General features: G+C 39.5%; 2 protein-coding genes and 1 non-coding gene across 4 annotated transcripts in view; all 3 read right to left on the reverse strand.

Annotated features, from left to right (window-relative positions):
- Positions 1-4,308: 4,308 nt before the first annotated feature.
- On the reverse strand, positions 4,309-5,483 carry LOC144331006 (actin, cytoplasmic 1-like). Of its 2 annotated transcripts, XM_077945543.1 has the most exons (2): positions 5,325-5,483; positions 4,309-5,267 (listed from the first exon to the last, which is right to left on the reverse strand). In XM_077945543.1, the coding sequence occupies exons 1-2, from the start codon at positions 5,481-5,483 to the stop codon at positions 4,356-4,358; spliced, it is 1,071 nt and encodes a 356-aa protein (XP_077801669.1). In that variant the 3' UTR covers positions 4,309-4,355. The 2 variants fall into 2 exon arrangements, with proteins under 2 accessions (XP_077801669.1, XP_077801668.1); XM_077945542.1 differs by having other exon boundaries at positions 4,309-5,483.
- A 3-nt stretch (positions 5,484-5,486) lies between these two features.
- Positions 5,487-27,756, reverse strand: part of LOC700393 (POTE ankyrin domain family member G) — a gene marked incomplete at its 3' end in the record, with an annotated part of 29,454 nt that continues 7,184 nt past the window's right edge. The window contains exons 5-12 of the mRNA XM_077947964.1: positions 26,631-26,737; positions 25,161-25,298; positions 22,604-22,674; positions 17,801-17,871; positions 16,376-16,420; positions 15,171-15,337; positions 7,033-7,156; positions 5,487-5,684 (exon numbers count right to left, since the gene is read on the reverse strand). Of these exons, the coding sequence (XP_077804090.1) occupies positions 5,487-5,684; positions 7,033-7,156; positions 15,171-15,337; positions 16,376-16,420; positions 17,801-17,871; positions 22,604-22,674; positions 25,161-25,298; positions 26,631-26,737 (921 nt within the window). The remainder of the gene's footprint in view (positions 5,685-7,032; positions 7,157-15,170; positions 15,338-16,375; positions 16,421-17,800; positions 17,872-22,603; positions 22,675-25,160; positions 25,299-26,630; positions 26,738-27,756) is intronic.
- On the reverse strand, positions 23,788-23,894 carry LOC144331455 (U6 spliceosomal RNA). The gene has a single exon (XR_013398519.1). It is a non-coding gene; the product is annotated as a U6 spliceosomal RNA (small nuclear RNA).

Raw genomic sequence — 27,756 nt, forward strand, 5'->3', positions numbered from 1 at the left:
CACCTGCTCCAGGCGTACCCTTGCAAACGTGGCTGGTTGCTCTTTGAGCCAGCTTGGCCTTGCCTGGCATTCATAGGCTCCAGCTACCTACACACAGATACTCCGAGTCAGCTTGTCCCAAATTCTAAGTCTGGCCAGGGCCTCAGAAGGCCAAGTCCCCTGGGTGGTAATCCTGCCTGCTTTCTGCACTTGAACATAAAGTCCTTCTCAAGACGGTCTGTGGTCTACCTCTTGGTAACCAACAACCCTGCAGTTCCATAGCAGACCTGAGACATGGGCCCCAAAAGCAGTGCACACCCTGCTCCTGAGCCTGCTGCTCATTTCCTCTATATGGTTCCATTTGTAGCACGGTAGTTGCACTGAGGCTTGTGCATGCCAGGCAAGGGCAAGTTGGCTCGAAGAGCAATCAGCCACCTCTGCAAGGGTGTGCCAGGAGCAGGTGGAACAGATGCCAACCTCATTCGCTGTCATTCAGGGTACCTCAGTTTTTCAACCCTAGCGGTACGGTCCCAGTGCCATTTGCTTTTCCTCAGGTCTCACCTCCATCAGCCGTCAGGTGGCACCCACTCGGGCTGCGGGAACTTGACCATCCCGACTTGTTTTTTTGTTTTGTTTTGTTTTTTGTTTTCTTGGGGTTTTTTTGTTTTTGTTTTGTTTTGCATTGTTGTTGTTTTTGCAGCCACAGGAGATTCAGCGAATTTAGATGCCTTGCTACCCACAATTTGGAACATTCCTTTGGATTTGACCAAGTCAGGAAGAGATGGGAGAAAAATGAAACAACAACAATAAAACCCCAAACACAAACAGAGTTCAGCAAAACTAACAAATGCACAATCCATATGATTACTGAGTGTTCTAATGGTAAGGAGAAATTAAAAGACAAAACTCTAATTCAGCTACTTACCTGGACATAAGGTTCAGGCTAGTCATCGTTCTCTGCCCTCTTAGAAGCTGGAAAAAACTTACACTCACCTTCCCTTAAGAAGCTGAAACTCAGGAAAGGAGGTGCCTGCTCTCCATCATCATGGAAGCAGGAAAACTTGCCATCCTTGTTGGAAATGAGTAAAACTTCAGAAAAGAGATATACAACAAAATCAACCATAGATCTCAACCAAATTTTGGGAGATCAGAGGCTCTCTGTTAAGCTCCCCAACCTCAGCAAATTATCGTCTTGGTTTGGGCAATAAAGATAGCCCAGGTTGGTATCAAGCAATAATGAGAGTTCTCAAAGGTCAGAACCACCTTTGTAATGTCCTCTTTTTATCTTTAATGGTAGTCTGTTTTGTCAGAAACTAGGAGTGCAACACCTGTTTTTCTCTGTTTTCCATTTGCTTGAAAGATTTTTTTCCATTCCTTTATTTTGAGCCTATGTATGGCACTGCATGTGAGATGGGTTCTTTGAAGATGGCGTACTCCAATGGGTACGGTTCTTTATCCAGCTTGCCCCCATGTCTTTCAATTGGAGCGTTTAGCCCATTTACATTTAAGGTTAGTAATGGTACATGTGGATTTGATCCTATCATTATGCTGTCAGATGGTTATTTTGCAGACTTGTGTATGTGGTTGGCTTTTAGCATCACTGGTCTGTGTACTTCAGTGAGTTTTTGTAGTGGCTGGTGGTGGTCTTTTCTTTCCCTATTTAGTGCTTCCTTCAGGAGCTCTCATAAGGTAGATCTGGTGATACTGAATTCCCTCAGCATTTGCTTGTATGAAAAGGATCTCATTTCTCCTTCACTTATGATGCTTAATTTTGCTGAACATGAAATTCTAGGCTGAAAATTCTTTTCGTCAATAGCAGTTGGTATAGGCTGGGGTGGGTGCTGCACTCCCCTGTGCTGTCAGGGCAAGTACAGCAAAATCAGGTCTCAGAGGAGAACTCTTTCAAAAGTGAACCCCTACCACAGCACAGCTGCTCTACACAAACGTGGCCAGACTTCTTTTTTAAGCAAGTCCCCTTTTTAAAGAGGGGAACTCTCAGACCTGATCTCTGCTGGGCAATCTTGTACATGAGATGTGGCTGGTCTAACCTCAGCATTCCTAAAGTGCTGGGATAAAGTGTCTCACGAGAGCAAGTGGACCCTAGAGAGAGAGCTGTCCCTGCCTTCTGGGCTCCACATCACCTGACTTGCTGCTCCACCACTTTGCTCCTCTCCTGGGTGCTCCATCCCAGAGACATGTGAGTTAGCAATCACTAGTGTAATCAGCCCAGGATGGAGGGTCTGTGCTGTGGGCCCAAGCCAGGGTTGCTTGTCTGGTGATGAGCAGTGGAGGGCATGTCATGCACATGGGAGATGGACTGGCTTGCTCCAATAAACTGCAGCTTATTGGAGGTGTTGTCAAGGCACTTAGGGTCTTTGCTCCCTTGATATTCTGAGGGTAGCAAGGGCAGTTCCACTGCAGAGACCATGGCAGAAAGGATTTCATTGGCTCCTGGAAGCTCTGTCCAGGGAACTGGCAGTTGCTGCTCGCTTGACAGCTCTGGTGTGGGCTGGCTAGAGACCCAGGCCAGGAGGACCTGCCCATCAAGCAGACAGTCTGGCCACTTTTCTGTAGGGCTGCTGTGGTGTGCTGGGGGTCCTCTCCCATCCCTAATTGCCTCGTATTTTCCAGGGAAGATGATAGCCTGCCCCTTCCTCTGGGAGCTCTGTACCACTGAGGTGCGAACTTGTTGCCAATCTGAACACACCTGTGAGACATGTCTGGAGGCAAGTGGAGAAGTCTTACCTAGTCAGGAGAAAGAAGAACAGGGACTTGCTTTAAAAAAACATCTGGCCACATTTTTGTAGAGCAGCTGTGCTGTGCTGGGGGTTCACTTCAGCCCCTGGTTGCCTCAGACACTCTGAAGCCCTAAGGCTAAAATGGCTGAGTCGCCCAAACAGTAAACAGTCTGGTTCTCCCCCTGGGAGCTCTGACTCAGGGAGGCCTGAGACCTCTGTCGGCCAGAGAACAGCAGTCAAGGTAGCTGGAGACCCTGGTTGAAAGACTTCACCCGCTGACCAGAAATGGGGTCAGTGACTGACGTAAACAAGAGGCTGGCCACATTTTCGTAGCATGGCTGTGCTGTGGTACCTCTTCCATCCCTTGTCAGCTTGGGCTCTCCAAAGCCTGCAGGCCAGAACAGCTAGTCATCCAAAAAGCAAAGGAGGTGGCCTGTCCCTCTCTCTGGGAGCTCTGTCCCAGGAACATTTCAAATTTCCACTGGCCAAGGAATGCTGGCGGGGGTAGCTGGAGGCCCCAGGTGGGAGGTCCTGTCCAGTGAGGTGGAACAGGATCAGGGCCCTGCTTACAGAATCAGTCTGGCCGTGGTCTGGTAAAGCAGCTGCTCTGTGCTGCGGGATCTCTTCTGTCCCTGGTCGGGGCAGGCTGGAACGACTAAGTTGCCGAACAGGAAAGATGGTGGCCTGCTCTATCTTTTCTCTCAGAGTTTATCTTGTTTGATGGAGCTTAATTTTCAGCCTGTTGATTTTACTTTCTACATTAGACTTGTTCAGAAAGAATCTGTTATATTTTAGGTTAGATATATGAGAATTCACTGTTTTCTGTAAATAAACCTGTTCATGTCTTGTTCTCTGGAAAGAAGTCTCTTTTAGCTATCTGACTTTGGTCACAGTCATGTAGAGCAGTAGCCAGTCCACAATGACATAACTGAATTTCCATTTCCAGTGTTTCCTTGGTGTGTCTTACATTGTCCAGAACTGAGCATTTTATTCTCAGTTGTCAAAATGCTAAGCTGTTCACTGTATTGAAATACTGTGCTTCCTCATTCAATTTTTTTAAGGTGTGCACTTTCATCCAATTCTTCTCAAGTCAGAGTACAGGTAAGCCCTGGCTGCCTCCAGCCACTCTCAGGGAGACCAAAAGCCTTCATACACCCCGAGTTGGGGTACAAAAAAGGGGGCCATGAAAACTGTTCAAAATGAAACAAAATCAAAAAGTACTCAGGCGAAGATTTTAAAAATTTTGCATTACATAATTTACATGAAAGCAATGCTATCATCTCCCCTGTGTGAACTCGGGAGAGGACTGGGGCATTCTCCTTAGAGAGAAGTGGGGTGGCTTTTAGGAGGGCAAGGGGCTTCCTGAAACAACGCATCTCACAAAATTTGGAATGATTATTGAAAAGAAGAACAATGTACAATCAGAGTCCTCAGCCACATTGTAGAACTTTGGGGGATGCTCACTCCAACCAACTGCTGTCACCTTCAGCATTCCAGTTTTTAAATCCTAAGTCAAGTCAATTAAAAAAAAAAAAAAATGAAACAATAAAACAAATAAAGTCATGCCAATCTCATCTTGTTTTCTGCGAAGTTTGGTTTTGTCAAGAAAGGGTGTAACGCAACTAAGTCACAGTCCACCTAGAAGCATTTGCGGTGGACAATGGAGGGGCCTGACTCATCATACTCCTGCTTGGTGATCCACATCTGCCGGAAGGTGGACAGCGAGGCCAGGATGGAGCCACCGACCCACACGGAGTACTTGCGCTCTGGTGGAGCAATGATCTTGATCTTTATTGTGCTGGGCGCCAGGGCGGTGATCTCCTTCTGCATCCGGTCGGCCATGCCAGGGTACATGGTGGTGCCGCCAGACAGCACTGTGTTGCTGTACAGGTCTTTGCGGATGTCCACGTCAGACTTCATGATGGAGTTGAAGGTAGTTTCGTGGATGCCATAGGATTCCATGCCCAGGAAGGAAGGCTGGAAGAGCGCCTCGGGGCAGCGGAACCGCTCATTGCCGATGGTGATGACCTGGCCATCGGGCAGCTCGTAGCTCTTCTCTAGGGAGGAGCTGGAGGCCGCTGTGGCCATCTCCTGCTCAAAGTCCAGGGCGACATAGCACAGCTTCTCCTTGATGTCACGCACGATTTCCCGCTCAGCGGTGGTGGTGAAGCTGTAGCCACGCTCGGTGAGGATCTTCATGAGGTGGTCAGTCAGGTTCCGGCCAGCCAGGTCTACGCGCAGGGTGGCATGGGGGAGGGCATTCCCCTCATAGATGGGAACACTGTGGGTGACCCCGTCACCGGAGTCCATCACGATGCCAGTGGTACGGCCAGAGGTGTACAGGGACAGCGCTGCCTGGATGGCCACGTACATGGCTGGGGTGTTGAAGGTCTCAAACATGATCTGGGTCATCTTCTCGCGGTTGGCCTTGGGGTTGAGGGGGGCCTCGGTCAGCAGGATGGGGTGCTCCTCGGGAGCCACACGCAGCTCGTTGTAGAAGGTGTGGTGCCAGACCTTCTCCATGTCGCCCCAGTTGGTGATGATGCCGTGCTCCATGGGGTACTTCAGGGTCAGGATGCCTCTCTTGCTCTGGGCTTCGTTGCCCACATAGGACTCCTTCTGACCCATGCCCCCCATTATGCCCTGGTGCCTGGGGCGCCCGACGATGGAAGGGAAGACAGCCCGGGGGGCATCGTTGCCCGCAAATCCAGCCTTGCACATGCCGGAACCGTTGTCAATGACAAGCACGGTGGTATCATCATCCATGGTGAGCTCATTCAACTGCATAGCCTTTAAAAGATCATCATTCTCTTTTTTCACGCTTTCAATTTCCTCCAAATATTTCTCTTCTCTTAGCTGGCTCTGATGTTTCATCATGTCTAGCTCCAGTCTTAGCATGGCAATTTCTTCCTGCAACGTACTATTTTCATGCAAGAGATCTTTTTCTTTCTTAGGACAAGGAGAAAGCTAAATAAACAAAGGGAACTTTTAATTAGCATCAATAGAATGACATATCATGATTTCTTCTGAAATTAAAAAATAACATGTGTATTTGTATAATGAAAGAATCCCCATAGTGGACATTTAACTGGAAAAAAAAATTGGACAAAATTTCAAACCTGATAGAGTGTAAATTCCCAAAAGTTTAAGTATTTATTTAAAGACCATGAAAAATAAATCACTAGAGGATTTTAAAGAATCTCAGAATTTATAAAGCCTTTCTCTGAGTTACAAAAAAACCCAGAGGTTAAATTCTTTAAGTTCCTTTTACTGAAGAACATTTTACTGATATTCTACATTTCTAATATTTTTATACTCAGTTATAAGAGTGACATTTATTCATAACGGTTAAATCTAAGCATTGTACCCTTCCACAATGTACACATCTGCATCTAAGCACTGTACCCTTCTACCCTGTACACGTCTGCATCTAAGCATTGGACTTCTACATGCAACACTGAACTCATTTAAGATCACGATTCTTAAAAGGAGAGGTCAAAAAATATATACAAGATGCAGGATTTTCCCCAGGTCTCCTGATGCTACTTCTAGTGATCCTCCACAAAATCACAGTTACTTCTATGGTGTAAATACATAAATACAAAAGAAGCCTTTTATTTCAAAATACGAATGGTAAATAAGATAGAACTTAGAGAGATTTTCTTAGAAATCACGAGATTATTTGCCATTGCAATAACTTTTCTTTCCTCTTTACAATGTTTGAAACAGTAGTAAGTGTGAAATAGGGGAAATACATTGAACTATTTCTCTAGGAACAAAATACTTATCAATAAATTATCACTAAATGTGTATCATGGCATGTCATTGTTTTCAAAGCTCTTTGCATTGAAATGAGAAACTTCTTGGAGCAAACTGTTCCTCTCTGCAAAAGCAAGGATAATGACATCCACAATGTGGCCTCTGACCCAGCTATACATTTCCGACTTTCCTATCAGTGAAAATAATCAATTCACTTCTCTATTAATATTTTCAAAAAATAAACCAATGTCCAAAAACTAGACAATTTCTTTTTACTAGCGAAACTTATTTTTGATATTGGAAAGATCATCAATTCTGATGAAAAATATCAAAAGCTTCTCCTTTGGATTGAGGCCATTGCTCGACTGCTGCAGGCAAATGGAGTTGAATTCAGAACATAGCTTTATCCTATATGTACATATGTAGATATATGACAAAGGATATATAGAATATATACACACATATATATGACTTAAAAATCCTTTATATTTCCAAAATATATCATGTTTTAAATATATACACATATGAAAAATTTGAAAATAACTAAAGAAAATACCTCAGAATTCATTTTCTTTTCAGTCACTTCTATCTGCTCTTGTTTATTAGTCAGAATCTCATCTTGTGATATTCCAGTGTTCCATTCTTCAGAAACTTGCTTCTGAGTATCATTTTGTTCATCACTAGAAGAAATTTTAATTTTCATGAAATACTGGAGGTGTCCCTAAAATGATCTACAGGGCACGATGGCGCCATCAGACGTCATTCACACGATGTATATCTGCACATGAATCCTAGACAAGGCAAAGGGGTCTCACATCTGTTAACCCAGCTGCCCCAACCATGTTGGCACCAGGGACTGGTTTTGTGGAAGATAATGTTTCCAGGAACCTGAGGTGGGGGATGGTTCCAGGATGATTCAAGCACATTACATTCATTGTGCACTTTATTTCTATTATTATTCATACATAATGAAATAATTATATAACTCAACAAAATGCAGAATGAGTGGGAGCCTCAGCTTGTTTTCCTGCAACTACATGGTCCCATCTGGGGGTGACAGGAGACGGTGACAGATCATAAGACATTAGATTCTCATAAGAAGTGAACAACCTGAATCCCCTGCATGAGCAGCTTACAACAGGGTTCGAGTCACACTCCTATGACAATCTAATGCCACCGCTGATCCAACAGGAGTAGGAGCTTGGGCGGTAATGGGAGATTTGATAAATGAATCAGTAAAGTCTCAGAAGTTACAAATTAAATGAATACCAATCAGTAGCACCACTATACACCAACTACGACCAAGCTGAGAGTCCTTATCAAGAATCCAATCCCTTTTACAAAGGCTGCAAAAAAGTGTGAAATACCTAGGAATATACTTAATGAAAAAGGTGAGTGATCTCTATAAAGATAATGGGAAAACACCACTGAAGAAAATAATAGATGATGCAAACAAATGAAGATCCATCCTATGTTAATGGACTCAAAGAACTGATATCGTGAAAATGACCATAGTGCCCAAAGCCGTCTACACATTCCATACAATTTCTAGCAAAGTACCAATGTCATTCTTCACAAAGTTATTTTAAAATGCTGACATTTATGAAGGACCACAAAAGAGCCTGAATAGCAACAGACATACCAAGCAAAAGGAACAAATATGTTGGCATCACATGACCTGACTTCAAATTATACTCTAAGGCCACAGTAACAAAAACAGCTTGGCACTGGTATAAAAGTAGATACCTAGATCAATGGAACAGAATAGACAACTCAGAAATAAAGTCACTACAACCAAATGATCTCTGAGCAAGGATACAAAAACATACACTGGAGAAAGTACACGTTATTCAACAAATGGAGCTGGGGAAAAAAGATAGCCACATGTTGAAGAATGAAACTGGATCTCTATCTCTCACCATGTACAAGAATAAATTCAAGATGGATTAAGGGCCTAAACCTAAGACCCGAAAATATTGGCCTAGGCAAAGAATTTATGATGAAGACCCAAAAAGCAAAAGCAACAAAAATGAAAATAAATAAGACCTAATTAAACTAAAAAGCTTCATCACAGCAAAAGAAATAATCATCAGAGTAAACCAACAACCTATACAATGGGAAAAAATATTTGAAAATTATGAATCTAACAAAGGACTAATATCTACAACCTACAAGAAACTCAAACAAATCAACAGGAAAAATACAAAGAATTCCATTAAAAAGTGGCCAAATTACATGAATAGACATTTCTCAAAAGAAGATGTACAAATGGTAAACAAGCATATAAAAACATGCTAAATATCTCTAATCATCAGGGAAATGTACAATAAAACAACAGTGAGATATCACCTCACTGCAGCCACAATGGCCACTTTTAGAAATCATAAAACAACAGATGTTGGTGTGGATGTGGTGAAAAGAGAACAGTTATACACTGCTGGTGGGAATACAAATTCGTACAAATCTATGGAAAACAGTATGGAGAGTTCTCAAAGAACTAAAAGTAGATCCTACCATTTTATCCAGAATTCTCATTTCTGGATATCTACACAAAAGAAATCGTACTCTCAAAAAGATACCCGCATACATATGTTTACTGCAGCACAATCCACAATATGCAAAGATACGGAATCAACCAGTGTCTGTCAACTGATAAGTGGAATAAAGAAAATAGATATATATATATCTCACATCACATATATATATCATATATATGTCTGTGTGTATATACACACACCGTATACATACATACATACCCAAGACTGGGTAATTCATACACATACATACCTGAGACAGGGTCATTCATAAAGGAAATAGGTTTAATTGATTCACCGTTAGGCATGGCTGGGGGGGCCTCAGGAAACTTAACCATAGCAGAAGATGAAGGGGAAGCAGGCACCTTCTTCATAAGGCCGCAGGAGAGAGAGAAGTGAAGGGGAAAGAGCCCCTTAAGAAACCATCAGCTCTTCTGAGAACTCACTCACTATCACAAGAACAGCATGGAAGCAACTGACCCCATGATCCAATCACCTCCCACCTGCTCTTTTCTCTCAACACCTGGGAATTACAATTTGACATAAGATTTGCATGGAAACACAAAGCTAAACTACTGGGGGGTGTATCCTTACTTTTAAAATATCTAAATGTCATTATTTATAATTCAAAAATGGTAATTTTTATTAGTTATGATTTTATTTGAAAATAAAATGATCTGGTAAATTTTCTTCACTTTTAACTTATTCAGTCAAAATATATAAAAAGCTGGATTTGCCAGCAGAAAATTGTAACTACTTTTTAATGAGATAAAAATGTATAACAATATCATGATTACTGTACAGAGAAGAAAGTGAACAAGAAAAGAAAAGGAATTTAAAAAGAGAGAATATCACTACCATATACATACATGAACTGACAAGGAGACTAAAATCTCCTACTAGAGATTATGTTAGGACTTGAGCAAAAGCTTCTAAAAATACCAAAAACAAAAACAAAACAATTATTTTCAAGAAATAAATTATACACAGAATTCTTCTGGTTAAGATGATGTATCAAAAGAAATCATCCTGAGAGCTACTATTAACCAATCCATCATAACCAAAACTCTAAGTCTACAATTCTGGAATATTAAAAAGTTTCATTTTGAACATAGTTAATGGAAGGCAACTTTTGAACAGAAAATTTCTGGTTAAAGTTGACTCAACTTAGGAAAGAATTGACCTGTAGCCATGGTAACAAGAAGCCACCCAGAGCCAGTTCAAAATCTAGTCAATCCACCAATGACCACTGGCCTTGCTCACCAACCCATATCCATGTGAGCAGCTTGCTTCTGAAAGACAGCCCAGCAGCAAGAGCTGCTCCATCAGAATAGACAGTGCCTGACCAGTATACGTCTTACTAGAGGAAGCAAAAAATTCCAACTCTGACTTTTTATTTCAAATACCAAAGGTCCATAATCCCTTGGAAAGAATTTGTGGTCCATTAAATTTACCACTCTAATAGTTTTTAATATAAAATACTAGTGGTCGGGCGTGGTGGCTCACGCCTGTAATCCCAGCACCTTGGGAGGCCGAGGCGGGTGGATTGCCTGAGGTCAGGAGTTCAAGACCAGCCTGACAAACAGGGTGAAACTCCCTCTCCACTAAAAATACGAAAATTAGTCGGGCGTAGTTGCGCACACCTGTAATCCCAGCTCCTCAGCTGGCTGAGGCAGGAGAATTGCTTGCGCCCAGGAGGCGGAGGTTGCAGCGAGCCGAGGTCACGCCACTGCACTGCAGCCTGGGTGACAGAGCAAGACTCTGTCTCTAAATAAATAAAATACCAGTAAAGTTTGCAATTCCTCTCACTCATTTTACCATAATTGCAATTATCATGATTAACAGTAAAAGAATAGTGAATAACCACAATATTGGGCTTTTCTCCCTAAGTGAAAAAATATTAATATAAACAATGTAGCGTATTATAAAGTGCCATAAGAATTTTAAAAATGCATATAATCACCTGGCAAAATTGTTAAAATGAACCTTGTCGAACACTTTTTAAGTGAGACTCAAGCAACATATCCAGGATAAACTCCACTCGTTTGTCCAATAACTATTTATTAGGTAGCTACGTCTCATATGTTAGGCCTTTTTCTAGGAAGTGAGGATATGGTAATGAACAATAAAACCCCTATTCATGAGAGTGAGATAAACACACAATACAACAGACAGGTAAGGCAAAATACACAGTACGTTAGAGGAGAAAAACTAAAGCAGGAAAATGAAATGTTTATGTGTTTGACGAGGAGGGTGGTGGGAAAGTTGGGAGGCCAGAAAAGCCCCTGCTGAGAAAGAGGATTTTTCTTTAATACAAAGAATATTGTATTTGTATATCAAAGACTCTAGGAAGTGATGATGTTAACAGAGTTGATGTCAAGATACAAACAGGTTTAAAGTTAGAGATGATAAACCACTGTTGCACTGAACCTTCCCTTGATTATGTTAGACAGCATCCCTGGTAGGCTCCCAGCTGAATCTTAAGCATGATGTGTCCTGGTGATACAATTGTAATTCCTTTCTGCTAGTCATCGTTCTCTCTCTTTTTTTCCTTTTCCTTCATTTTTCTCTGGACTAGGAATTGTGCTGGTACACGGTTCTTCCTCAGAAAGTGGTTATTCCTTAATGTGTTTCTTTTACCCCTTTTCTTCTTAGAAAGGGGATTTTAAGTAAAGAAGTGAAGAGATGGAAAGCTAGACGAATATCCAGACACAGGGAACTTCTAAGGGCAGACAGAGGTGTGCCTAGAGTCTAAGCACTAGGGATAGGTAAGGAATAGCAAGAAGCTCAGTGTGGCTGAAGCAGAGCAAAGAGGTAAGGAACAGAAGTTCAAGCAGGAGAGGTAACATGCCAGATGGTTTACTGCCTTTTGGTTATTAGGAGGAACTCTGTCACATACTCGAAGAGTGAAATGGGAGGCAATCAGAAGGGCTGGGGCAGAGGAATGACACAATTTGACTTATGTTTTACATCCATCCACTAAGTTAAGAATTGATGAAAGGGGAAGTTTTTAAAAACCAGGACTATCAATTCCCAGTCTACGACACTCATCTAGACTGCAGATGATGGTGGCTCAGATGTGCAAGATATGACTGGCTTCGGGATACATTCTTCAGGTAGGCCTGGCATTTACTGAGAGATTAGATGTGAGGTGTCAGAGAGAGAGAAAGATGAGTCAAGAATGACACCAAGGTTTTTGGCAGAGCGACTGGAAGAGTTGCCCTTAACCAGAGGAGGAAAGACTACATGAGCTGTAGATTTCTGGAAGGCATCAGGAGCCCAGTTTTGCATCTCACAAGTGTATGATACCCAACAGCTAATCAAATAGAGATGTCAAGTAGGCGGGCTGATATAGAGATCTGGAATTAAGGAGAGAGACCTGAGCTGGAGACATACATTTGGAATCACTAGCATATACACAGTAGAAAAAGTCATGAGGGGCAAGGCATGGTGGCTCACACCTGTAATCCCAACACAGACAGACAGATCACCTGAGGTCAGGAGTTTAAGACCAGCCTGGCCAACATGGGGAAACCCTGTCTCTACTAAAAATACAAAAATTAGCCGGGCATGGTGGCGTGCACTTGTAATCCCAGCTACTCAGGAGGCTGAGGCAGGAGAAGCACTGGAACCCAGGAGGCAAAGGTTGCAGTGAGCCAAGATCATGCCACTGAACTCCAGCCTGGGTGACAGAGCAAAACTCTGTCTTAAAAAAATAAAAAAGTTATGAGAAAGAAGATTGAGGACTGAGCTCTGGGAAACAACAACGTCCAAAAGGAGAAAGATGAGGAAGAGCAAGCAAAACAGACCACGATGAATGGACTAGAAAGGCAGGAGGAAAAACCTGAGGGGGTGAGGTCCTGAAAGCCTAGTGAAGACGCCGTTAGGGAGGAGATGTCCTTCACTGGCTCAAATATTGCTGACAGATTAAATGAGGTGTAAGAAAAAATGCCTAGATTTAGTTACAGAAAAAAGTAGTGATAACCTTGAGAAAAACAACTTTGAAGGAGTGCTGACACCGAAGACTTACTGGCATTGAGATCAAGAGTGAACAGAAAGAAAACCTGAGTTCGTGAGTGTAGACAGTTCTTTTAAGGACATCATACTTAACACAGTCATGACTGAGAATGATGTAATTTTCTTCCACAGTCATGGAAAAGTGATAGACAAGCAATAGCAGTTTTCAAATTGTATATAGCAGGTGGAGTTTTCAAATTTTATATAACAATTATGTATTTTAAAGTTTATAAAAATTATATACATATGGCATTAAAAAATGCCAGACTGAGATATTAAAGGTCCCTTGAACGTTTCTAGATTACATAAGCTGATTATCATTTTGTTCATGCTGATACATAAAGACCAAGAAATACTGAAGGTTTCAGGGAGAGTATTTCTTGCTTGATAAAAATCAGCCAATTCTAGGAGAGTTGATACTCATCAAATATACAAAGTCATTGATCACAGTAAAATACTGAGTTCTACTAACAGGAATAAAGTGGGAGAAATGCAGAAAATAATCTTATTTTTATTTTAAAAATTTTATGAAGCCACTGTTGAAAAATACGGTGAGGTGAATACTGAAATATATCCTTTTCTCAAAGGGAGGATAATGTCACACGCAGGGGACTTTTACAAATAAGAGTCACTGCATTAGCAGCACCTTCCTTTTAGCACAAGGGTTGGAAAATAAGCACCTGCGGGCCAAATCCAGCCCACTGCCAGTTTTTATAAGTCAAGTATCTTGCAACGCAGCCAGGCTTACTGACTCTACAGTCCATGGAGTCAATTAGCTGGGTGTGACGTTGCACACCCGTGGCCCCAGCTAGTAGAGAGGCTGAGAGGGGAAGATCGCTAGAGCCCAGAAAGTCAAGGCTGCAGTGAGCCGTGATCACACAACTGCACTCCAGCCTGGGCAACAGAGCAAGACCCTGTCTCAAGAAAATAAATATATATAGTCCACAAAGCCTAAAATATTTACTAACTGGCTCTTTGCAGAAAAAGCTGGACAACTCCTGGTTCAGTAGATAAAAGATCCTTTGATGTATTTTAATAAAATTTTTACCCAATACACTGAAATGTTTATATTAAATCTAGATCCCCACGTATAATCCCTCAGCAATATTCAGATTGAGGGTCCAATATTTCAGCACTCAGCCCACTGACAACACAAATTTAGTCACTAGCAATCTTGTGGCTAACAAAGTACAGTGTCAATGTAGCATGTAGCTTCCATTTGCAACACAGCAGATATTACAAGAATTCTAACAAGAATTAAGATGTGTCATCAAACTAAATGCTTTAAATACATTTTAATTGTGAAATAATCAGTACTCTCTAGATCTAACCTCATCTTAAAAAAAATGGTTTATATTACCTTATTTTGGGGGTATGGAAACTGAGCTATTTCCTATTGATAAGGAATTAGACTAGCTCCAACTTTTTGATATAATAATGCTGTAATAAATATATAGGTAAGTATATATGTAACATATCTATACAAACATCCTTTACATGTATTATATATCCTTACTATGTTATATATGTGTGTGTGAATATGCCACTAAATTAATGCTCAAAATGTATACTAACAGTGTATGAAATGTCTTTTTCAACAAAACCATTTCCTTTGCAGCAACACGGATGGAGCTGGAGGCCACTATCCTAAGCAAACTAATGTAGGAACACAAAATCAAATGCCATATATTCTTACTCATTAGTGAGAACTAAACAATGAGAACTCATGGACACAAACAGGAGAATAACAGACACTGGGGCCTACTTGAGGATGGAGCATGGCAGGAGGGAGAGGACCAAAAAACTACCTTTTGGGTATTTTGCTTCTTATGTAGCTGAAACCTCCATGATACAGTTTACCCATATAACGAACCTGCACATGTACCCAAGAAGCTAAAATAAAAGTTCACTAAAAAGAAAATGCCTTTTCCCTCACATTTGCCAATACTGGTTATTTTTCAAATAAATTAATGACCGGAAAAAATGGTAACTCATTGTTTGCTGATTTTCAGTTTTCTGATTACCAGGCAAGGCTGAATATCATAGTAGAAGTATAAAATGTGTTCATCATGAATATTAGCCCAAATTAGGATTAGTTTGACAGCACATGGTTGTCTCCTGTTAAATGTTGCCAGAGGCTTACCTGTGACACTCTTCATTCTCAGTGTCAGGAAATTGCTGACTTTCAGGTGTTCTGCTCTTTCTTTGTGGAATTAATCCATCATCACCATTGCCAGCAGCAGCACCATCAGTCAGGTTTTCTGGTAATCCCACATGATTACTTCTGTGCTTCTTCACTTCTTCTTCAACCTTGAGTGGAAGTTTGATATTAAGGATGGTTATCGCTTTATTGAATAGAAAGGATCTTTTCAATTGATTTTATCACTTGAACAGTTTATCATTATTTTAGTCATTAAAAATATTTCACATTTAAATTTAATCATATATACAGAACTAGTAGCATATAATTTTATGATGTAATTATCATTAGTATCTCAGTAAAATTTTTGAAACGTTTGATTGATTTCTGTTTTACTGAATAAAACAGAATTTTCCAAAATTCAAAAAGGGCCCTCCTTCATTTTATGCTTTTATTCCCAACCACTCTTCAGAATCTTATATATGTATTTACCCCATTTGACTCGTGGGAACACACACATAAAAAGACAAAGACGCAAATTGTGTCTCCTGTCTTTACCACCTAGATTTTACATTCAACGGTCAGATTTAGAGGATGAAACACTGTGGGGCTTCAGGAGTAGAAAGGAAGATTGCTCTTTTCTGCACTAAGATATTCTTCTCCCACTGCCTTTGATCATTCCTTTTTCATTTGGTTCCTGGGATATCGAAAACATGATGGTGCTCACTGAAACATGGGAACCAAAGTTCACCACAACACAAGGAGCAGAGTGAAGCTGCTGAGGCACAAGCGTGGAATTCCAGAAAATGAGATGCTCCCCCCCAGATTTCACATTCAATAGCCATACAATTTTCCAGCTGGAAAATACACAGAATAAGAAACTGTCCTCTTTAGCCACATTATCTATTGATAATCAGACTAAAACCAAGAAAGATAAAATGACTGATCCAAAGCTCCTAAAGTGGCATTACTTAGCATTTTAAGGCACCATTCAGGATTATTCCATAATAATGAAAGAACATCTCTAGGGTTTGCATCTCTTTAAAACTCAGTATACAGAATTCTTTCTGAGTTAAATATTAAATTTTTCACTGGTGATTTATGCTACTTACACGATAGGATCATGTATGCCTAAACTTACTACACTTTGTTAAACAATGTAACATAAAAATCTAATTCAACAGAAACATCTGAATATAAAGGTATACCTCTCTATCACAATCCTTATTTATTTCTGGTTCTTCAGACATTTTCTGCAAATGCAAAAACAGAAGGTTAATCTGCTTGCTGTATTTCCGTGATGTCTCCTCTTTCGGAATTTATGTTTTTAAAGTAATTTTATTCTTCAGTATGGACAATGAAAAATAAGAAAATAATTAAACTTAAAATTTAACTGTTAAAATAATTAAATAATTAAAATTAAGAATTAACTTTTTAATCTACATGTAGCTACTGCCACATCACTGGCTTCTAACATGTGAAAAATAATTCACCTTAGATAAAGGGAGAAGAAAAACATGAACCAGCAAACTTAACTTTTCACCATTTGTTTGGACTAAACTTAATTTGTTACGTGTTAGATCTACCAAAAATGAATTAGCAGATGATTTGTAGTGTTTCAAAGGCTTCCTCACTTGAAAAGGGTTTACCTCACGAAACCCTAACTAGTGAGCCCCTACATTGCACTGAAGTCCTTTTTTTAAAAGATTCCTAACTGAACTGTACGCACGCTTTAAATTATTAGGAGTTGAAATAAACACCAAACAGAAAGAAATGCAAATTCTTAAATTTTAATTGAAATTATATGCTGTAATATGAGAGTGTTATGAATATAGATTATGTGCTTAAGTCCAGTTCTATAATGTGTACTAATGACAGTGGATAAAATTGTTTGATAATCTGTACTGATTTTCTGCAACTGAAGTAAGTTCGAATGTTACTGTGTTTGTGCATCAACACCAAAGCTCCCATTCTGCAAGATGTGATTCTTGGAATAGGCAGTTGGGTTGCTTTTATGAACCTGATTCCCTCCCTGAACAGAAACGCTGAGGTCAATGAGAGACCACAAGGCAGAATATATCTTTAACCTTGGTATCAGTGACTGACAATAGAAAACTGCAGATTTTCAATCACTGGCCATGATTGCTCCTTAACCATGAATCCAGCTCAGGGACCATCAGGATTACATTGTTCATAATTCTACTGCTTAATAATATAATCCAATAATTGATGTTACTTTATCATGTTAGGGTGTTTTAAAAATAAAAGAACAAAGTTCTGGAATTTGTTTTTGCCTCTATTCCAAAAGGAAAGATTAGCTATAAGCTAATCAAAAAGGCAGATAAAAATATTTTAAATAAGAATACTGCAAAATTAGAGTATTTTAAATTTCACAGTGGTTATGTTTTTGAAGTTAAATATCAAATGTCAATTAGAATCCATTGATTCTTCTGTTAATGAGATTGCTGAATTTATTAAAATAAATTTTAAGAATCTATTTTTAAATTCTTAAAAAAAGAATCTATTGATTCTCAAAACCTAGCCCGAAAGGTAATTTCATTTGGACTATCTAATATTATTAAAGCAAAGAAAACAACATTAAATCAAAAATTTAAATTTAAAAGTTTCCATGCCTCTGGCTGGCTATTTTCACTGCCTTTAAGCCTTTGTGACTCTTCCTCTGATGTCAGCTTTAAGTCTTGTTCTGTTGAGAAATCCATGTATTCAGTTAAAATGAACCACTTAGAACAGTTAAAAACTATTGTCTTTATAAAAATAGATTGAAGACAACATTTTATTTTATTTCATAAATTCAGGGTTTAGTCTTTCATGAAATAGTTACTTAGGAAATAATTATCCAAAACTTCAACAAACCACTTGGGGAGACACCTGATGTGATTCACTCACAAATTCATCCACCCAACAGAAATGAACAAAACCACCAGAAACACAACTTTAAAATACAGTAGAAACGTATAAGGTGACATGGTATGTTGTTCTCCACTTCCTAACAGTGAAGCAGTAAATGTAATGAAAAGAAAATTTAGTTTTCCTGCACTTAGCTACTCTGACTCTAAGGATAGCAACAGGCAGGACCCAGGAAAGGTCGGGGTGACCCTGTCTGAGAAGCCAGAGCCCACAGGTATGGGCTCCAGACATCCCAGAGCAAGGTTAAGAAAACAAATTCCTTTCCCGTCTCCCCTTCCCCTTAGGATTTACTCATAGCTATTTTTATAAATGCATATATTTTGCAACTTTCTGTTTTCCTTCAAAGCAGCTGCAAGGTCACAGGCTATGCTGAAGTTGCAAAACTGTCACTATATGATTAATTGCCTTTATTCTGCTTCTGGAAGCTTGCCTATATAAGCCAAGCCCTCCCTTTGCTCAGGGCTCAGCTTTTGGATGCAAATCTGCTGAGCTGATGTGTACCTAAATGAAATCCTCCTGTTTCACCCACAGGGTCTCTCCTGCCTCCTGTTTTTTGCAACAATAGTACCTTATAATAAATGATTTCCAAAATTACTACTGACTGACACCTTTATTAGTGTACAATGTCTTCCTAACATCTAAAATGTTTCCCTCCAGGATTCTGACAAATTTATTTTTTTCTTTCTTTTTTTTTTTTTTTTTTAGCTGGGGTCTTACTCTGTCACCAGGCTGGAGTGCAACGGTGCATTCTCAGCTCACTGCAACCTCCGACTCCCTGGTACAAGTGATTCTCCTGTCAAGCCAGGATTACAGGCATGCACCACCATACCCAGCTAATTTTCGTATTTGTAGTAGAGATGGGGTTTCACCATTGGCCAGGATGGTCCTGATCTTCTGACCTTGTGATCTACCCGCTCCAGCCCCCCAAAATGCTGGGATTACAGGCATGAGCCACCACACTCAGCCTTCTTTTCATCTCTTAAAACAATGCTGTGTGAAGTCTTCCTTGATTCTGCATGTCTTTCCCCAAATAAACAGGTATCTCCCTCCCTGAGGCTGCCTTAGTACTTCAATGATTTTTCTACTGCATCTTTACCACCTGAACTGTGCATTATTCCTCCACGTGTCTGTCCCCTCTGCTCCAAGACTGCAGAGGACAATCCTGCACATCGTCTTACTCACATTTTACTCAGAAATTTCTTACTGAGTCCTGCTACATACATGCTAGGCATTAGGGCTTAAAAAGAATGAAAATAAGGCATGTCAGGGATGGCTTTTCTAGAACACATGCCTAAGCAGAGACTGAAATATTGAGGCTAGCCAGATTAAAAGGGTAGAGGCAGGAAAAGATGACAGCATGCCATGCAGCAGCAAGGGCAGGAGCGAGGCCTAAAAGAGGGAAAGGATTTGCCTGCAATAGAAGGATGAGTGAGCAGAGCATTACCAGCAGGTCATCAATGCCAGAGAAAGGGCACACAGGGAAAAGGGCTAAAGATGGAGAGTGGGGCAGAAGGCAGATTATGAAAGCCTCACATCCAGGTTAAATACTAGTGTACAACCTGGAAAGCTGGAAATTATCTGACATTTCTCTCTGTGCCCCAAACCTTTCTCACTCAATTATCACTAAATCATATTGACTATACCTCTTTTCTGCCTCTGCTTTATACTCCCACTACCACTGGGAACATAAACATTTACAAAATGGTTTTTATTTAAAAGAAAATGCCAACTATTAATGCGTTTTTTACATGAAAAAAATTAAGCAAAACAAATGAAAAAAGCATAACACCAAAAAAAGGCCAACATATTAAAATGAGTAACTGAGATTCTGAACTTTATTTATTTCACCATGGATGGGTGAAAACCTTCTAATACACTGATACTAGTCCAAGGATGTGTGACAAGGAAACTATAGTTCACTACTGCAAAAGCTTCCTTTGTCTCCTGGTTTCTTTACCTGGTTCCCTTCCATCAATTCCAGCAAATTATAGGCCACAGGCCAAATCTAATCTGCCTATGGCTTTGTAAATAAAGTTTTATAGGAGCTCAGTCATGCCTCTTTGCTTACATAGAATCATCGTGGCTTTCACACTACAACAGCAAACAACAGCAGGGTAAGTAGATATGATAGAGACCACATAACCTCAAATATTACCCACCTGGTCCTTTACAGAAAAAGCTTGCTAACTCGTTTTACACCATGACCAGAAGGCCTTAGTACTAAAATTTAATATTTAAAATTTAATATTAAACTAAATTAAATTAATTTAATTTAATTTAATTCCCCTGCTCAAATGTCTCCAATGAGCCTCTGCAGCAAACACTGTGGTCTCCCTTGCAATAGCCATGCCTTATTCTTTCTTGCAGAAGAAACACAAGTCTATTGGGATATTTATTATCTCAATCCCCCTCCTCAGCCTCAGAAACAGAAATGTTTATTCTAAGCTAATCACATATTTGCCTTCCCAGTGCCTGGTTTGGGAATGAGCATGTGATGTGACCCAGCCAATGAAATGTTACAGGAAGCCCCTTGCATGCTTCTAAGTTTTCTCCCTGTTTAAAAGACACATGTGAAGAAAAGCAGCTCTTGTGATGTTGTGCTGTGAGAACAAGATGTTTGGAGCTGCTGCGATTAGACAACCCTGAAAGGAGACATGAATGAAACACTGCCAACAGCACAGCTGAAAGAGGAACAAGTGGGATACCTAAGATATCACCGAACAACCAAAACAACTCTGGTTCCTACTGTTTTAGCCACTGCTCATCAGTATTTGCAGTCCAAACCATTCTATCTGGTAAATTTCCTATGGCCCACAGGATAAGACCTACTCATTTCTACAGTATTAAAACGTCTACCATAAATTTGCCTTAGCTAAGTATTCACCTCATTCCCAACCTCTGGTATCTCACACTTTTGATACTAGCAAAAGTGAACTGCTCAGAAACCCTGAAAAGTTCACTCAAGCATCTTGTCTTTTGCACTTGCTGCTCTTTCTGCCAAACAGGCAATCTCATTAGACGTTCCTTCTGGCAAACACACCAACTCGTTCCATGTTCCTTCTGCCAAACATTATTCTTCTGCTTCTTTACCTAGAAAAATTCTTCTCACTCTGTATGTTTACCTTAAATCACACCTGTTTTTTTTCCAAAACTTTTATTCCTCATCACATATGTCTGGCACATAATCAATATATAATAAATCATAATTATAAGCTTCCAGTGGGCATCTAGCACACAGCAAGCACCGAACAAAGTAGTAAAATAATAAAAACGACAATGATAATAACAAGCTCCTGTCTGTATTTTTGTTTGTGTTCTGTAGCATTACAAAAATGGTTAGTATCTAAAAGATATTTGATAGTTATTTGTTAAGTGGACAAGTGAAAACATAGATAGAAATGTGTTCTTTGAAAATTCTGTTGAAAAAGCACAGAAATGGAGACAGCTCTATCATGAGCACCTTAAAGATCAAAACTACATCTGTTCCACCTTTGTCTCCCGCAACTTATGAAACCTACCTTACAGAAGCTCTGTGATAAATAGATAGCTAAAGGTGTCCTCCTACAGTTTGGATTATACAATGTATCAGGTGTCCACAACCCAGTAGCATACTAGCATTTTTGTTATTGTGAAACATTTTTCTACTTTTATTATAATCTACTGAGCCTAGAGTGGGGCAATTTGTATATTTATTATGGCAATCTTTTGGCAAATGATAGCAGAGCATCTTGTTCTAACAAAATTACTGTTACCATGACAATTAACTAGCAGGTAGAACACATCTTGTTCCAACAAAGTAAATGTATCTCTTTCCAACTTCAAATGAGGAGGAATGAAGTCAGTAATAGTGAAACCTTGTTGGGACAAGCATGTGTAACACGACTTGTGCTTAGCATTCTTGTGATCAAAAATTCCTTACTTTACTTTATCTATGGTAGGACCACCCAGAGCAGGAGTCCACAACTCCCAGGCCACAGACTGGGACCAGTCCATGGACTATTATGAGCCACACCACACAGGAGGAGGTGAGCAGCAGGCAAGCCAAGGGAAGCTTCGCCTGTGTTTACAGCCACATCCCAAGGCTCATATTACCGCCTGAACTCTGCCTCCAGTCAGACCAGTCAGAGAATTAGATACTCATTGGAGCATGAACCCTGTTGTGAACTGCCCGTATGAGGGATCTACGCTGTGTGCTTCGTATGAAAATCTAATGCCTGATGATCTGTCACTGTCTCACTTTGCCCCCAGATGAGACCGTCTAGTTGCAGAAAAATAAGCTCAGAGCTTCCACGGATTCTACATGATGCTAAGTTGTATAATTATTTCATTGTATATTACAATGTAATAATAATATAAAGTAGCACAATAAAGTCACATGATTGAATAATCCTGAAACCACTCCCACCTTCCCTCAGCCCATGGAAAGATTGTCTTCCACAAAACCAATCCCTGGTGCCAAAAAGGTTGGGGACAACTGACCTAAAGTAATTCACTATCACAAGTCTTACCAGGATTGCTATTTTCAGAAGAGATTTTTAGCATCCGTTTTTCTTTGTAGTCAGAAAATAACTGGCAAATTCTATGTATAAAATGCAATAAACCAAATTACTATTTTAATACTGATATAAAAAATACTTACCAAATGTAAAATTCTTAGAGTATTTCTAATATCATAATATCAGAACTTAACAGTATTATCCCATTCACTTGTGAGTACATTCTACAAACTTCTCTTTAAGCTTCTAATTAAAGAAGAAAACAATGTAAGGTGAAATGCTCAGAAATCAAGGGCATTGTGACCCAGTAATTAGCTTACATTATCATGACATAATAGAAAGCATCTCAGCTCTGCGTAAGTCCTAGCTCCATAATGAACAGCTATTTGTTCTTGGACAATTTGCTTCTCTTAGGCTCAATGCCTTCTTCAACAAAGTGAGGACTTTGCTGCCTTATTTCATATTTCACTAGGTTGTTATAAAGATTTAACAAGATATTTTTTAAATGCTCAGAGAAATAGTAAAGCTATGGAATAATCTGTTCCTAAACTTTATGACTAAAATTATCTTGGAATCCCAAATAAAACCCAACGTGTATTTTGTTCGTAGGTTCTAATACGCAAATGTAGTTTTCAGAAAATGTTATTAAGTCCTAATTTTGCTTTTCAGTTGTCCTACTCCTTATGGCTTATAATTCAGGGCATCTCAACTATGTCATAGTTTGCAACTAAATTTATTCATAAATATCTCATTAAAGTAGCTAATGTGATTGTCCACTATTATGGAGTTGGCCAATCACACCAAGGGCAGAAAAACTAATGGATGTTAAGACTTGGCTTGGACCAATGATCCTTCTCTACAGACTCCAACTCTGAGCCAGATGTTTGTTAGGATAACGCTTTATATTGATGTTCAATGCCAGCTGGCAGGGGAGACCAAAACTCTTTTATTTTTTTTAGTTTCCATGAAGAAGTTGCAAGTTGACATTTTCTAGTTTTCGACATACATGCTAACAATATAATTTTGCACCGAACATGTTATTCAGCTCTAAGTCATCTCATAGACCATCTTACATGACTATTTTTGCAGCGCAAATCACAATTTCAGTATTTTGGTGGCACCCATCTTTTGCTTTGCTTCACAGTGTTTCCTTACAGCTAGTCAGCAAATAGTCAAATGACCTTCCAGTGACTGCACAGAATATGGAATGCTTCAAAAATTTGTGCTGCCTCCTTATGCAGAAGCCACGCTAATTTTCTCTGTATTGTTCTAATTTTAGGATATGTGCCGCCGAAGCAAGCACAAAGCCCTACTTTTACACATGATTAGTGATGAGTCATGGACGAGGCTTGGCTCTGTTAAGTCCAACTAACCATTGAAGAGATTCTGAGAATTCTCTTCAATGGCTTCCTGTGAGGTAGAATTTCAAAACATTTTAAAATCTTGAGCTAGAGATAGGAGTAGCTTGGACGATTTTCATTATCATATAAAACAGATCACTCAAGGGGCCAACCACAACTGGGAGTCCCTGCTAGGGGAAGGTTCATATAGGACTTTCTCCTGCCTAAGGTTCTATACAGGATATAAAGGTGCCTCACAGCACAGATGTGGTAGCAAAGAAGAAGAAACAAACACTGATCTCTTTCTGCCACGTTATTTGAACCCCTCTGACCCTTCAGAACAAGCCCACCTGATATCTGCTAGAGAAAAGACCAACAACTGCCTCAAAGGATCTCTGACCATGAAGGTCTCAGCTAATTCTTGGCTAAGATGTGAGTTCCACATTAGGTTCTGAATATGGGGGGAAGGGTCAATCTGCTCACTTTGTCTGCGGATAAAGTCAGGATGCCCAGCAGCCAGAGCAGGGTGCTGGTGCTTTGGGAACAATGGCTGAGAATATAAGCATAGGTATGGGAACTAAAATACGCTGTAACTTCAAAGTCACCGCATGAATTGTCAGGAAGGCTTGAGGGATCTGAATCAGTAAGGGCATCTTGGTGTCAAAGGTCAACCATTACCAGGCAGCAGGACCAGTTTGAGTGGCAACAATGCAGCCACAGAAACAATGGAAACAACAGAATGACTGGAATGTCCTTTTTTGCCTCCTCCTTCTGACTTGATAAAAGGGACTGTCTTCCTTGGATTTAGTGAACCCCTTCGGTTCCTGAAAAATTCATGGAGTATGTAGGAGATAGTCCCCAGAGGACAGTACAAGACTTTCTGCTAAACTGGACATTTCAAGACCCAAATAACTAATCAGAAAAATCAAAGATGTGACACCATTTTTTATCCCATGCATAGGTGTTATACTTGGATGAAATGAACAATGTTGGGATCTCTAAGGATAAAGGTCTTAAAAGTCCTGAGATAAAGAATCCTCCACCCACTGGTACTTCTAACTTGTCTTGCTTTTTTTCTGATTTCTGGCTGATGCAGGGTACTAACTCACTGCCATTCTAAAACTACCTGAACCGAACTATGACATCTCACCTGATACGTAAGACGCAATTGTTATAATTATTTTAAACCTCAATTTAGCATTAACTCCCCTTTTAATGTAAACACTTACACATTATGATGACTAGAAACAGCATACTCTCTGGCCGTCTGTCCAGATAGATCTTGAGAAGATACATCAATATTTTGCTCAAGTAGAAGGCTGACTAGACTTGCTGATCCACAACATACAGCAAGTATGAGAGCGGTTCTAAAATGACAGAGATAATTTCTCCCTTAGGAACTGCAATAAAGTTATTTTTAAAGCTAATTTGATATATTTTACCAATTTAACATCTTGTCTCTCCGTGCAGAATCAAACATTTACATGCACCAAAAGACATAGCATCTTGGGTGCTCAAGTGTTCATCTTTGTAAAATAACACCAAGGTTAAAAGAAAGGTACAAAAAGGAAACCTCTTATCTCACTGGGGCATTGCATAGTAGAAGCTACTAATCTAAAGTCCTTTGATGGGCAAGAAACAATGTTAGGGCCACTTATCTGAAGTGGACAAAGATTTAAGTGAAGATTTCATCACAGCTTCCCTAGACTGATACGCTGTAATAGAAAATTAGCTAGAGGGTAACATAAACAAGAGCTCTCTGCATGCTGAAAGCAGTAATAATAATAATAGTAAGAATAGTAGTCACAGGAGTGTCAGTTAATGATGCCAATAAGCATGTACTAGGCACTGAATTAAGTGCCATATATATCTCTCTTACTTATGCACAGTCAACTTTGAAGCATATATTCTCCTGCTTTTCATATATGACAATACATTTGGTGGTAAGTAACATTCCCAAGGTCACACACCTAGCAGGTAAGAAAGCTAGGAATTAAATTCCGTCTTGTGTGAATCCAAAGCCTAGCTCTTTTCTCTTTATCACCCACCTACAGCTTGCCTTCATGAAAGGAAAAGTGTATCCACTTAAAACTATCTTCACTCCCTCTTTCCATACCAATTAAAAATAAAAACATCAAAATACACTGGAAATAAAAAAGGAAGAAAGCTGTTGAACCCACAGTATGTGGGAATAGCAATTAATTGTCATGTAGGGATAAGCTAACATTAATATTCTTCAAAGAAAGCAACTTAAAGCAGAGTCATTGAAAAGACAAAAGAATTTTCAACCCCTACTTATGTTTAATATAGCATATTTAGTGGAAAAGCATGTAAGACACAGAGGTTAAAAACTGGTAGAAAGAGTTAAGAAGTTCAATACTGAGTCATAAAGTAAACTGAAAGTTAAAGTTCACACTTCATAAAATTAATACGAAATCCCTCTAGCTAACATAAGATCATGTAACCAAAACATCATACAACAAAGAACATCAGTCAATACAATAAGAGAAGATGAATCCTACAAAAACTGTTCTTTATGTTGCCCAGTCCAAATAATTGTTTTTCTACCTGACTGATTTGTGTTGATACTGATCACTGTCCCAATAAGTATACATTAATCTTATTAATTTAACATTTATGACTTGAGTGACTGCTATCCATCTAGTTAACAACACACAGATTGAAAGAAATAACTATACCTTCCATATCTATCAAATGCATTTAAATTAGCTTTTTTCTTGATTAAAAATTTCACCACTTGCTGTTTTTGTTCATGTACGCCAAGTAACAGCGGTGTGAGGTCATGCTGTAAAACAATATAAAGCAAAAAAGAATGTAATTCAAAAAAGTACACATTCCTCAACTGAAGCAGAAACTTTATATAAGATCCTACGGACTTACACGCATACAAAGTAAGTAAAATATAGCTGCTTCCTTCTCAATCTTCTGTGCTTTCCCACGTGCTGCTCCCTCCTTTGGGAACACCCCTCTCTGCCTCACCACATTAACTCTGATCATCTCAAAAACTCACTTTCAACATTCACTGCTTCCAAGACTCTTTGCTTCTAACCCAGCATTTGGCAAGCCATTATTGGATGTTAATATTTTTCCCATCTAAACAAAGAGAGCTTCTTGAGGGCAGGGGCTGTATCTTTTATCTCTATATCCTCCACCCTAAGAAAAATTGTTGTGTATAAAGCAATAATTTGCATGTAAAATATTTCTTTCGTTTCACATGTTTTACCAAAAGTTCAAGCTCCAACATGCAATAAAAATTGCTATTAATACTCATACTGCCCATTTGAAAAAATTTCCCAACATTTATTTATTTAAAATCTATCTGTATTTAATTTTTCCAGATTGTTAATAGATAATCAGTTCATAGGACTACTGAAACTAAATTAACAGAATTCCTATCTGTATTCTTAATAACTCCATGGTTTCTAGTGTTTAAAACTGCCATGTTGATTATGCCAAAGCTCTACATACTTATGAGACACACTGGATAGTCCATAATACAGCTTCAATTGACAAAAAAAAAGTTTACAATTTGCTACAATTCTAATTGAGAAAACTCTGCTCTTAACAACGACTTACTGACCTAAGTACTTGAATGACAACAAAGAGACACAAAATCCCGAGAGGATCATCCTCTACTGACTCAAAGACTACTCACTGCACATTTCTAAAGACCTTCTGAATGGCAGCGAATAACTGACGGTAGGAAGGAAAGGGTATTACTCTGTAAGCTGATGAATATTAAGCCAATAATATTCATTTTAATGTCTCACCACAGAGATAAAAGTCAGACTAGGCCAGGAATGG

The sequence above is a fragment of the Macaca mulatta genome, chromosome 9, assembly GCF_049350105.2.
Source record: "Macaca mulatta isolate MMU2019108-1 chromosome 9, T2T-MMU8v2.0, whole genome shotgun sequence".
In the NCBI taxonomy this organism is placed as follows: Eukaryota; Metazoa; Chordata; class Mammalia; order Primates; family Cercopithecidae; genus Macaca; species Macaca mulatta.